Raw genomic sequence first — 14,789 nt, 5'->3', positions numbered from 1 at the left:
AACAAAGAGGAGATTGGATGTCACTGAACATTGAAACAAGGCAAACACTCTGCCCCCCCCCCCCCCACTTTTTTTTCAGTCATTTTCCTGTGGTAAGGGAAGAAGTGAAAAAGGGAGACACATTCTAAATTACGTTCTTCTTTGCTGATTGTTATTTCTGCAATCAAAATGAAAATAGCCCGACTGGCACTAATCTAAACCACTTCCTCCTTTCTCTAGCCGAATATTTGAATATCAGAACGAAAAAGAAATTATTGGCTCGTTTTTTTTTTCAATGTTGATTATATGGAAAATGTATATATAGTGCTTTACAATGAACAAAAGAGAAACAAAACATAAATCTACTACAAGTACAAATAATCCACAATTACATAATCAATGATTCTGTTCCACCCCCCCCCCCCCCCCCCCCCCCCCCCCCGTATTGATATCCTGAGAGAAATGACATTCTACATTTCATGGGAACTTAGGAATATGTGTGTTTCTGTGATATTGGTATATTCACATCTACTGGTGATAAGAAATAAGTTCATTTCATGCATCTTAGTCAGTTTAATGATATGGTTTATATTCTTGTTATAATCATCACCAGAGATCCAATTTTGTATGTTATTTGATAATGTTTCTGCAGGTGTCATAGTTAATTATCAATAGACAATCAAATTTCAATTGTTGAATTTGTATCAATTTCTTCATCACCACTTTTCATCCTTGGCTTGAATTGCTTTTCGCTTCCCTGCTTCTTATACCCTGATATGACTACTCCCCCCCCCCCCCTCCATTTGATGTGAGATACATGTATCCACCATCGTATTTAGGTTTAAATACATATAATAGTTCAATAGTTCAATAGTTCAATAGTTCAATAGTTTATTTATTTCCATCATCACAAAGAAAAGAAAAGAAAAAGTTGACATAATCCAAAGTGATACAAATTTTTTTTTCATTTCTCTTACACTCGTCCGATAAAGGATTTTTTTTTTCATTACAATATAAATTATACACGAATGATGTCGTAAAAAAAGAAACAATGCACTTTGTCATGGCAACAAAAATAGTAAATAATCACAATGATGGAAAACAGTGTTCCACTAAAAAAGCCACGCTTGTAAAACGTGGATATATATATAGATATATATCTATTGAACTTGCAATATGTAAGGTGATCGGGCTCCATATTACTTGAGCATTAACACAAAAAATAAAAGAGGATTTCGATCCTTTCCACCTTTCTTTAAAATTCTGTAAGATCATCACCATTAAGATACATAAATATCATGTTGATTGGCCATTTTCTTAGGTAGGTACTGGTATATCAAAAAATATTATTTCTACAACATATAAGACATAAGAAATTAGAGATGTATTGCAAAATGTGATAATTTGCAGGTATTAGTTCTTTACTTTCAATAAGAATTAAAACCCACCATTAAAAATTTCTGTCATATGTATATATGTGAACATGAATGCATTCTGTTTGTACACAGTACTTATTTGTATTTTATAGCCCTGCTCTGTACAAAAGTAAGATTCCATTTTCAAAAATAGTTCTAATAGGTATAGGTAACTTTAACAAACATATTTTTCTGATAATGGTATAAGGCATTGTCTGTCCTGGTTTTGATCTGTCATGGGTGATCTCTGATAGAAATCTGTGAAGAAGGTTATTTTTGTACTTATGCCAGTCATGGATGAAGTGACATGGATGAGTTATATTCTTGCATAGAATGGTATGATATGTCAACAATTCTGGCTGATATTCACAGACCTAACAGGGAATTATTATTGGGGGGGGGGGGGGGGAGTTGGAGAAGAGAATTCTTTTTGTAGTTTTTGTGATAGGTTCAAGTAATCTGGCCAACCTGGATTCTTGTAAAAACTGGGAACATTCGACATTGTCCATTCTGGCTGAAATCCATGCAAAGATTGATGGCGGAATGATTTCTGCCGGTGCGTTTTTGCATCGCTGTGTGGCGCACGGAGACGCTTCCCCTTCCCCTCTGTCATTTACTCACGTGTTGCGTCCATATTTGCTCGGCATACACGACTTTCTGCGAAAAACGGCCAAGACAAATTTGTGGCCGTAGCGTGTGCGTGTATGTGTGTGTGTATTTGTATGGCTACAGCAAATGGAAGGAAGCTGATGTGCAGGCCAATCATGGAATGTATGCTTGTCATGAAATGGGTGCTCACACTTGCAAATTTCTCCCATTTTCTCTACAATTTCATCTGCGGATGACATTTACCAATGTCCACTCGTCAAAATTCAAAGTAGAAAGGGCTCCCACTTTTCAGAATGAAAAGGAAAAGTGTCCTGCATAGTTTTGAAGTTTTCCTTCAAGTGATAATTTTCTTATTTTGGGTGCTTAATGAAAAGATTTTTGCTCTCTCATTTCTGAATTTCACAGCATTTCTTTTTTGTTTATTTGCAGCATGCACCAAATCACAAAGAAATTGAAAAGCAGTACAAATTTGAGAGAAACTGCAACTTTAATCTTCCTAAACATGCTAGCAATTTGAGAATTGTTGATAAATTTTGCAACAAAGAGGCTTTTAAAATTCTCCAATTTAAAGTACAATCAAAAATTAACATCAATGGGCTGAAATGAAGGATTTCTTATTATCGTTATTCCTTGTGATACAAACATTGAAGAGTATGATGATAAGGAGATACAGCTCCAAGGCACAGAAATGTAGCTAATGGTCCCAGGGATCAAGACATGTTGAAATGCAGCCAATTGGTTCAGCTGTGCTGTTGATCAGCTATCCCCATAAGCTTGTGAGGTCTCACCGGGAGGTCTAGAGTGAGGTCACTGACCCTGCCATCTCATCTTGCCTGCTACAGATATGCCTCAGTAGGACCAAACAGTTCAGGCAGTGAGGGCTTCTCAACAGAAAGAGAAAGTGAAGTATTCTTTGCTTCATACCCACCACCCTATTTATTCTTCTACATTCTCGCTCAAGAAAACATACCATAGATTCTAGTCAGTCATTATTCAAGGATTTGTATGAAATATGCCATATAGTTCTGTAGCAAATTCTAATAACTGATACTAGGAATTGTACGATATTTGCCATATAAATCATTAGTAGATTTTAGTCATTAATACAGGAATTGTATGATATACTGCAAAACCAGAAATATTTGCATACATTTTAATTTTGCAAGAGCCAAGATTTGCAGACTTGGAATGTATGCAAAAGTTCTTGTCTTCACTGTATACATTGAACAGTGGCAATTCATTAAAATGTCATGCCATGTAAAAGGCTGCCACCTCCAATTCGCAAAAATTTCATACAGAAAATATTCTGGTTTCACAGTATGCCATATATAGTTCATGAGCAAATTCTAGTCATTGATAAGGTAAGTGTACAATATGATGCTCATGAACTGTAGTTCATGAGCATCATGTTTCACAAATTAGGACAATTTCATGAATTGTCAAATGCATTTTCAAAAATGATAGTAATGGAATGAGAAGTAATTGTCATTGGTGTAGGGTGGCCTGACACGGGTCTCACTCTACTGCAAAGGCAGAGAGGTATTAAAAGCAAAAGGCTCTACATTCAGGAACACAAGTGGTATGATTTGAGCCCCAGAACATAATTTACATAAACTGAATATTACTTGTAGGAAGTGTTCAAAGAGTAATATTGATATACAGAGTAATATTGATATTTAGAGTAAGATACAAATAATGGGACAATGATATATTGGACTTATAAGGCACCAAATCCATTGAATAATCAAATGCTCTAGGCACAACCATGCGCAAGATAGAAAGAAAACGAAAAAGTGAAACAGTACAGGACATAAATCATATGAAATAGTGATAATCAATTATTGTAAGCCAAATTACACAAATACTTCTTGAAATTATTCTTAATCAATTTGGTGAAGAGTTTGAGGACAAAAGGACAGGAATTTAACACTTTCATATCATTAGATGAAGTGAACAAATACAGTAGAGAACATGTTAAGAGTGGAACATGAAAGGATTGGACTTGTCTGCTAGGCCAGGTAGTGATTACCCATGGTGAAGTGGCCTGTAAGAGACAGTACAGAAGTAATGTACGAATTGTATTTTAGACTGACTGCAGTAACAAAACAATATATCATCAGCTTAGAACAAGAGTGAGGTTGTCTTGTTCTAAGATTTGAGTGTATATAAAAAGTAAACAATCAATATTTATGATATTTGAAAGTTTGTAAATTAAAAGTAGGTAGATTTATAAGCATTTGACCAAATATCAGGTAAAACAGTGCCATTGTGGTTTTAATTTTTAACATTTTACTGAAGATGAGAAGAATTGAAAATTGACAACATTATGCAGCAGGATTGAGCTCTACAACATGATACCAATAACTCAATCCCTGCCCCCCCCCCCCCCCCCCCCCCCCCCCCCCCCGCAAATTGCAATAAACATCCTTCTGGTTCTCAGCCAACAATACAAGCCTGTTCAAGATACATCCTTACTCTAGTATCCTTTATCCAGAAGCTAAGAAGAAGTTACTAATATCCAACTGATGATGTATAAGACATTGATTCATCGTATTTACTGTTAATGTTGATTTATCTGTTGACTCACAAAATGTGCAAATATGAAACCATGTATGGCAAACGTAATATATACTGAGGCACATTCCCATTTCATGGGAAAAGGAGTCACGGTGGTAATTCAAGATGGAGGAGAATTATTATTATTTTTTTTTTTGTATTTGTAAAGTGTTGACTGTGCTAAAGCTGACTAGATGGCTGTGCAGAAGTGTGTAAGCCAGTGTGCAAGTATCAATATTAGTAGCAAGCAAGACATGTCTTGGTGGCTTGGTTTTAGTTTTGTTGTGTCACCAATGATGTTACACTTTTGTATTTGATCTGAAAGAAGAACATCAGGCATTTGACCAGTGTTGGCATAGTGATTACAGAAAAGCTATCAGAAATGTTTGATTTTGTGCGCTCTTAACGTATTAGGGTTCTTGATGACACCTTCGTCCACCGTGCCGCATTTCTCCAGTGAGATTCCAGTGGCTGCGTTTCGCGAAGTGCCTCATTCTTGAAATCACTTGCATTATCATAAAGAGCTTGGAGTCTGAATATTTCATACCCTGACCGACAGTCTCTGCCTATTACCCTATCCTTTTTCTCACATTTCAATCTCCGACACTGGCAGCATCTAATTTCATTGCGGTGTGCCTGATGGGAGGGGTGGACACACACACACACAAAAAAGGGGAAAAGTGTGGAAAAAAAAGTACAGCTCACTTTGATTTGAATAGCAATCATCGTAAAAGCTCTTTGATTCGACAAGAAGGAGATGAAAGGATATGACCAAAAGAAAATTCCATTCCCCAATGGCATTACAAGATAGCTTTCTCTGTATGATAATGTAACCACTTTCCCCCCAAAGGATTTGTTCTCTGCACAGACAGTCCTGTCCTTTGTACGAATTAATCAAAACTAATTGCAAGCAGTCTGCAATGCGTTCTTGTATAATATTCATAACGTAATTGTAGCAATATCATAGCAATTAATTCTACATAGTATTGGAAAGAATGATGCAGTGGCTATGGCAACATTATATCAACATACAAAAAAGGGAACCATTTGAAGGAAAAGAAACAATATATTAGAAGCACAATCAATCGTGTCTGAGAAGTTCTGGATTGAAGTCATGTGTTTTCTCCTCATGAAAGAATCAGGATTTCCAGTGATATCATATTTTTTAATGTCGTTTTAAAGCTCAGTTTACATCTCAGCATGTTTTATCTAGATGGAACTCTTTGTCATCAATTTTTCTTTTAAGTTACTTTCTTATATCTCACAGACATTTCTTCCTTCTTTTCCCGTTGCACGCTATTATCATTTAGTGTGCTTGATTTCTTTTTAATTTGAATTCGTTTTATTCTCCAGGAGTTTTAGACAAGAGTAAGGAATGAATAAAATCTACATCCACCCAAAAATTGTTTCTTTTGTCTCACACACACACACACACACACACACACATGCACATGCACACAAATCCAGATAATGTTCAAAAAGTTCAGCTCAAACCAAATGTGTTTCATCTTGATCCCAAGCACAATGGGGAGGCTTCCCCAGTGTTAAAAAAAAATGCTGATACTGTAAAACAAGGAATGTTCACATGCATTTTAATTTCGTGAATTTCACAAGAGCCAAGATTAGCAAAATCAAAATGCACGTGAAAGCTCTTACCTCCACTATATGCTTTCAGTGCCAGTGGCAATTCACGAGAATGTCATGCCGTGAAAAATTCAATCAGCTTCAATTCCCGAAAATATCATGCCGCGAATATACCGTTTTTTACAGTATGTGATATGTAAAGAACTAATAACTGATAACTTTTTACAATTTTGTTATTACCCAATCTATATTACTCTTTCATATATGAACATAATGTAATGATAACTTAACCTTTAACTTGCCATGTGTTCACTGATTGTAATTCAGGTGTCCTACATGACTGTATGCGCAACAGCCAGTTACTTCCAAACTTGGCATCTGTTTTGAACATTCCTAAGTGAGATAATGAGAAATCTCTTATGAAATATGAAAGAGAATCTAATTTTAAGAAGGATTCAACGTTTATTTGATGAAAATTGGTTTTCAAATGGCTGAGATATCCAAAAAAGTGATAATAATAAAAGGCGACAGGCCACGCCTTTTATCAGGATCTCTTTGTTTCACCTTGTTTTTGGATATCTCAGCCATTTCAAAAGTGATTTTCATCAAATGAAATTTTGATACCCCTTAGAATTGCATGCTCTTTGACATATCTCATAGAGTGGTTTCTGAATATCTAACAAAACATTACAAGCTAAATCCTCACCTCGACCAGAACTGTACACACCCTTTAAATGTCTATCTCACTTGACACATTCTGCAGCAACAATGGTTCTAGGGCAATTACCCGCTGGATAATTACCCCCAAACTCTTCCCCTAACTTAACCCTGACCCAAACTCTGACCCTAAACCTAACCCTAATCCTAATCTGTACTTTAACCTTATCACTAACCAGTATTTAGCCAGTCTAATTGTCCTCAGGGGGAAATTGCCTCGATATAGCAAAGACACATCATGTTTTCTTCTGTACTTCAAATCATTATCACCGATATTCTTTGAATCTAGTCTCCCCAGAGTGGACAGTAACGGCAAAGGCAAAGACAAAAATATTAATGAGAAACATCTTGCTCTTGCTCTCTTCCCATCTCTCCCCCCCCCCCCCCCCCCCCATCCTATGTATGCAGTTCTGGTACTTCTCCGTTCATTACCGCAACGACAGCCAACGGCAGTACGAGCTGCGCTGTGAAACAGAAGGTGAAATCAACGCATGGGTCGACGCCATTCAGCACTGCAAGTGAGTGACTTTGACGAGAAGGAGTTATCTGTATCTGTCCTTTCTTGTTTGTATTCTCCCTAGATTTTCATACAAAATTTTGTCTCATGAAGGATTTTAGTATGGAACTAGAGTATTTGTGCTGGTTGTATGGAGGATGGAGTTGGGATCTAGTAAATTTGAATCCAAACAGCTTCGCTCATATTCTTATCCTAACCAAATCCTCGGGGGGGGGGGGGGGGGGGCATTTTTTGAAGCATTTTAAATTTGTTGTACAAACTTGCTCTCAGCCAAATCAGACGAAAGGATTTCAGTAGCTTATAACAGTTTGTCAGAAAAATACCTGGCAAAATTCTTAATGAAATGCCTCCCAGGTGCCATTTTATGAGGTATGAGGACAATATTAGGTTGTAGTTGTTTTAGTCATAATTTACCCAAATTGACTTTTAACGATGCCTTGCAAGGTCAGAACATCAGAAACATTAGATTGATTATCACCATGTTGCATTTACATGAGAAATCTGATACCTGGCACTCTGCAGTCAAGGGCAGTACAAATAATTTCATGATATGCCTTTTCACCCTTTATGTGCCACGTTCGCACTTCCGACTCAGTCGACGGCGTGCCAACTTCGCATATTGTGCTCAAACGCACCAATCCGCCCAATCCGATTGATAAATCGCCAAATGCCGCGGTACAATGAAAGCGTTTCTCAAGCTTTCGCTCCTCTCACATATAGCTTGCATTTCATGTAGTGATTGATTATCAAGAGGTAATCTCTTCTGGGTTTGAGAGTAATTTCTAAGTTTCTGACAGAGTTTTGTGTGCAAAAGTCATGCCTTTGCAGTAATATAGCTACTGGTCATGTGAAAGAAAAGCAATCATAGATTTTTCATACAATAATGCATCAAAGCAAAGCTTGGCGTTTTCTCTGTGACTTTACTCACTATTTGTCCAGATCAACAGAAATCTATAGAATTTTATAAACTTTTATAGACTTGAAAAGCAGACTGTTTTCTCAAAGCATGAAACCGTTAGTGTCTCAGAATAAAGTGGCACAAAGGGGGTTTCCACCATGGCACGTGAAGAGTTAAAAGCATTCAAGGATTTTGAAAGGAAATTAATCAGATAGTGTCATTTCTCAACACCTAGGCTACACACACACACTCATACACAAACCAAAGCATGAAATTGATTTGATATGAATTGCAAAATTGGGTTCCCAATCTATTTTCCAGAAAAAAAAAGAAACATCTGAATCTGTATCTACCTGCATGCCATGGCTGGTCTTAATCTGCAAGGCCCATCTAGAAAATAAGTAGAATTTGTGTGTGTGTGTGTGGGGGGGGGGGGGGGGCTATTGAAAATTGGCATCGATTATTGAAGGTCAAGATGCATTTATAAACCAACAGAACTGCAGACAAAGTTTGAATCTTTGTTATCTTGAAAACATCCAGACCACCACCTCAAAAATGTTGTTGATGTTTGTACACAGACACATTGTCCATATTGGTTATGAGACAGTTACAGACATATCTGTATTGTTTTATGCATGGAGATGTACAACGATATGCATTGGTACAGTAGCAGATTTGAGGAGGATGTAGAAAATTGTACACTGTAAAGGCAACATTTTGTTCTCAGAAGGGCTCAAAATTCAGAGTCTACCAATTTGAATTTGTTTGCAATACATCAAAAATGTCTACCAAGAAGCTTTTCTGGTTGACACAGTTTGCAAAGATGATGAGTTGTTTTGGAGTATTTTGAGGTCATGAGAATAAAATAATTTGGTCGTATGCAAACAACATTTATTCCTGAAGAGCCCTCCCGGTGCAGTTGTGGGTAGATATATGTTACATGATGATCGATCGTGCCCAAGTGATCATATTTCCCAATAAGCAGTGTGCACTTCACTCCCACAAAGAAGATTGATGGATACAGCTATGGCCCGATTAGTCAATCATAGATAATCAAGTATGACACATCACATAGCAAACACAATCAGATTTGTTCACAGATTACAGTACTGTTGGTGTTACCTTTTTGGCTACTCTTTTACATTTTCATCATAAACCCAACTGAAATGGTGATATCATGGCATTATTGCACATATATTTTTTTTAATGCACATGTGTCCATTTCAGAGCAAAAATTGACAGTTTCTGCAGTTATTTACCTGTAAATATGACAGAAATACACAGGAGGGATGTAATCTGCACCCATCATGGCTTTGCACCAGAGAGACGATCCCATACTGGCACATGCACTATTGTCAGATATCTTCTTACCATCATTTTTTCTCTCGGACAAACTTGTTTACAAAAATGTGAACCCATTCCGATGAGGATGTGGGATTTTGTCTTCCAGAAGGGAACAGGAAAAGGTTGAAGGACTCACACTCCGGAGGAGGCACGCAGGGAGAAAAAAAGGAGACACAAAAATGATAAATGCGCATATCAGTCAGTCCATGAATGATCACAGACATGCAGGTTTAGATGGGGGAAAAAGGGAGAGAATACATTTTATTCCAATGTATATTAACTCCAACACTGCCATAGGCCGTCATTCTCTGAAGACTGCCAATGAGGATTTGAGACCGTTGTCCCAACAGGGTTTATTCTAAAAAACAATCCTGTCTCGATACGGATTTCCTTCCAGGAAAATAGAGTGCATACATGTATGCATACTTCATAAAAGACCATTTCTAAGTGCACACACACACATGAATATATAGACAGACATAATTCCTGTATGTTCGAATATTTTTTAGTTATTTCAATGCTATGCTGTTTTCAAAAGGGTTTTCCTTCTATTCATGTATGTATGTTATATTCTAATTATATGGCCAAATAAACAAATAGATAATAGTAATAATAATAATAATAACACTTGCAATGGTGATGATGATGATTATGATAATAATGATAACAGTAATAATAATGATAATAATAATAATGATAATAACAATAATAATAATAATACAAATAATAATAATAATAATAATACAAATAATAATAATTAATATATCATAATCATAATCATAATCATAATAATAATAGTAAAAATATCTGTCATTCTTACATGCACACTTACTTCACATTGAGATACACATGAATTTTGTTCCTTAGTGTATAGATATATGGATGGAGAGAGAGAGAGAAAGAAAAAAAATATACGCATTCAGTCATGCACAACTGACTTCACCATCTGAATAAAGTGACAATGATAGACAGTATATTAAAAAAAGATAGTGAAACCATTTTTATTCACTTGAAGAATTTGAGTAAATCAATGTGACTGTCACCACCAAACAGTCATGCATACCCATATGAAAATCACAGTTTTGACATTGTTGCAGAGAGTGTGGAGTTGAGACTACTCGTGGATGCAGTTGTCAGGTGTGTATACCCATTTGCGCCATGGGAAAAAACTTGATCTGGGCATGGGCTGTGGAGCTAGTCACACTTGATTCTCTACTATATTTAGGCCTCTGCTCTGCATGAACTTTGAAGAGAATTGCGTTCTGCCAGAAGTGACTCTGGACTGCCCAAATGCTGTATGTTCTTGTCACTTGATAGAATTCCGGTGACAGCATAATTCTGCTAACAAATCCTTCCTACAGCCTACCCCTCCCTCCCCCCCCCCCCCCCCCCTCACCCTCCCAAGTGTAGATTCTTAGTTGATCCAGAGTAGTTATGGGCTGTATATATGTCTGGTATGGAAATGCCAAAGATTTCCACATTTGCTCTTCACAAATAGCATGTAGGCATCGCATGCACTGCCACGTAAAGAAAATCTCATTGTAATTGACCATCAATGTAATGTTATTCTTTTGGCACTCTTTGTTGAATTGTTGTAAACTTAATCATAAACCTCTGACTTACCTTTTTTTATGTGGCAGAAATTACCCCCCCCCCCCACACACACACACACACACATACCAAAAAAAAAAACAAAACAAAAAAAAATATATATATATATATATATGTAACAGTGCCTTGAATTCTATTAGTCAAGTGGGGTAGCATTCACTGCCACACAAACACTTACACACATACATATTTAAATACATGTGTATACACAAACATGAATGTATATTACATGCATTTATATGTACATTTATAGCTTTTTACATACTTCATGTGTGCACCTATGTGATATTGAATTTTGGTAGGCAAATTGTATGTGCTCATAATTTTGCTTTGTACATTTTCCCTTTCTTTCGTGTTTTGAGTGTGTATTAAAAAGACAGTGAAGTTACAATGTGCATCGTGAAATAAAGCCACAGTAATAATTTTAATCATCATTGGTATGCCATCAATACGATTATGACATTTATGATATTCACCATTGTCAGTTTTGTTATCATATGATGATCATCATGTACCGTATACGCCATATATTTAGCGTGTCTAAATTTTCGCAAATCTAGACTCTAGGCTCAGATTTCGCGGAGTGGTTAAATTCGCAATTGTGGAGTCCTGTATTAAATGGAGAAATGTATACATGCGCATCACATTCATATCAGGATAAGAGTCAATTTTTTCATCATATGTCTTTTATTTCGCGAATAGCAACTGACTCCCGGAATTCGCGAAAATAAAAACCTCGCAAAATATTCGGCGTATACAGTATTAAGGCAGGGTTGCACACTAACCAATTTATTTTACTGGTCCGACAATGTATCACTGTTCTCCTCTTCCTCCTCCTCGTCCTCCTCCTCCTCGTCCTCCTCCTCCTTCTTTCCTTCTCTTGGTGTCATCCTCTCCTCATCTCCGTCCCTATAGTTACAACGCCCTCTTGCTGCAGAAGGAAGAACTGGAACAGAAGTACCTCCATCTCCTGCAAATCCACGACAGCGAGAAGATCGCCAAGATGGGGCTCCGCCAGCAGTGCCAGGAGCTGACGGCGGAGGTCACCAAGCTCAAGACAGAGGTACGAGGAAGGTAGAAGGATAGATATAGGCCCCCAAAAAAATAAATTGTATGGGCATGATCCACCCAAAGCTAAAAAAATCCCTGAGCTTACGTGTTGTTTTTGCATTTTTGCTTCGAATGTCACTTGTGACTGTGCTGCCTTCATAATCAAAGCTGCTGTGCTGAACGTCCAGGAATGTTGAAGTGGATGATATGTGCTTTAAAAAACAAAACTCTTGTTTCTGTGAGCACCCCAAATGCTGCTTGTTTGGATGATATCTATGCTTTCAGTGCTGTGTATCTTACTCATTTGAACCAGAGTATCTAAAGCGCATGCATGCTCCATTACACAGAAAAGCCCTACCTACTCTTGTCAGTGGCCCATTACTCGAAAACGAAATTTTTTCGGGGGGGGGGGGGGGGAGCAGGGGCAGAGAGAAAGATGGAGAGATAAAAAAGTGAAAGATAAGGTGAGAAAGAACATTTTTGTGTTTCTTCTTTGGATGAAAGAGAAACTCCATAGTAGGGTAAAGCTGAGATAAAAATTGTGGTCATATCAAACAACTTGAGCAGTGAATGTAACCTTTTCACTGATACAGGTGACACCTGGATATTAAACCATATCCTTCAGACTTCATATCTTTTGAATGGATCGTCCAATTTTCTTCAAAACTTTACTGATATGTTCTAGTATTTTTGCAGTTACTGATTCCACATGCATGTTTAGGGTTAATTTCCCTCTGAGTAAACTTTGCTTTGTGTTATTTTGCATTACATTGTATTTCTTTCTATGGTATAATCAACTAACATGTTACCTTCTTCATCTCAAATTTCTATTGCCTAGCTGAATTTACTGCAGAGAAGAGAGAGAAAGATGTCTGGATCGGCCAAGGGTGCTTGCGAGGGGGATGATGAGCCTGAACACATCAAGAAGATCAAACGGGTTAGTTGCAAAAAGACTCAGAAAGTTTAAATCACCTGTCTGTCATCATTTGAAAATGTGAAGACGACTCATTTTCGAGGGTCTCTCTGTAATTGAAAGTATTAGGTTGAGGACTATGTTATCATTCTGTCATTACTTTGTTAAAAGGTAAGTGTTGCTTCAAATTATTGATACTACATGAAATGACTGTTGATGTGCTCTTTGGCAAATTATCACCAATTCTTCTTATTTAGGTGTTTGTTTGGCCAGTCTCTACTTGCTTACTGCAGGAAAATTAGAAAATTTGAACGATTTGGACAATAGAACTGAAGTTATTTATGCAGAATTATTTGAAAAATCAGTCATAGTATTTTTAGCAGTGAACTGTGTGAAAACATTTCAAAATTATGATATTACTCTAGGAGAGAAAAGGTCACACAGGAAACATAGCCCAAGATATATGACACACAAGAATATAAGGGAGCACCATAAACCCAGGTAATGATTAATATATTTATGGCGATAAATTATGACAGTAAAGTTTGGTCCTCATTTCTCCATTCTCCCAGCAATCGGTCATGCAGTTAACCCTGGTGATGTTGATTCTCGGTACTCATTTAGTCTTTACCAGAATCCGTGAATATGGGGACAAAAGTCAATTCCAGTTGGAATAAAGAGACTGATCAGCCTGAATGTAGGCTAATTGGTTGATGTGATGATTGTGCCCCAAATTTTTCCTTCCCTGAAATGCAGGTTAATGAAACGTCTCGTCCATATGCTGCTGTAATTTGATCTTATAAATGACCACCCCGTTTGGCAGTTCACTCCATTTCATCTTTTCTTGGTGCATGGAGCCACAAGTTTTTTGTTTTGTTTTTTCCTGTACAAACAGGATGTGGCTTTACCACTCTCGATCGCATTTGTTTATGTTGGTGAGTTCAGTGCCCTGAGCAGATGCAGTTTTTCACTTTTTCTTCTTTGCTAAGGATATTCCAATGTAAGAATATCGGTACTCATGTTTCAAATTGTTTCTATTCGATGGATAATGTAAATGAATAAGCGATTGCACAAAAATTTATCAGATAATACCCTTGAGAGGGAGGAGAGTTATGAAATTGTAAGTCATCTTGTGACATCATGAAAAAATACAAGGATATCGGAGATAGAAAGAAGAAAAACTCTTTAATTTTCAGTTTCTTATTTGTCTGTTCTTGTGCATTGCTTTTACAGGAAATGCTACTTCAGTGATTTTCGCACTGTTATCCTTGGGGCCCTGAAGGTACAAACATAAAAAAAATAAATGGCACAGCAGATTTGAAACTAGCATCATAAAATGGAAATTTACCATCACCACTAGATGGATGCTAAAAAAAAAAGAGAACAAAACAAACATCTTTAGACTAATTACACAGGCTGAGCCAGGGTTTTAGGTTGTGAAATTTTTTAATGCATATGTTAAGGTAATGTAGCAACAACAAAAAATATCAGTTTGAAAGAGTATCTCTCCAACATGGTTATAGGAATTGTTTTCATTGATGTAACTTTTCATTAAGAAAAACAACAACTGTAAACTGACTACACAAGCTGAGCCAA

At 36.9% G+C, this 14,789-nt stretch overlaps 1 protein-coding gene across 1 annotated transcript in view; it reads left to right on the top strand.

Annotated features, from left to right (window-relative positions):
• Window positions 1-14,789, top strand: part of LOC139741704 (ras-specific guanine nucleotide-releasing factor 1-like) — a 157,939-nt gene that overhangs the window by 41,412 nt on the left and 101,738 nt on the right. Inside the window, 3 exon segments of the mRNA XM_071652286.1 lie at window positions 7,269-7,378; window positions 12,146-12,293; window positions 13,119-13,217. Of these exon segments, the coding sequence (XP_071508387.1) occupies window positions 7,269-7,378; window positions 12,146-12,293; window positions 13,119-13,217 (357 nt within the window).

This window comes from Diadema antillarum, unplaced genomic scaffold, assembly GCF_040938485.1.
Source record: "Diadema antillarum isolate AM-2024a unplaced genomic scaffold, OU_Dant_1.0 seq00000946_RagTag, whole genome shotgun sequence".
NCBI classification, from domain to species: Eukaryota; Metazoa; Echinodermata; class Echinoidea; order Diadematoida; family Diadematidae; genus Diadema; species Diadema antillarum.
The sequence above is the reverse complement of the archived record's forward strand: the minus strand, read 5'-3'. Positions and strand labels throughout refer to the sequence as shown.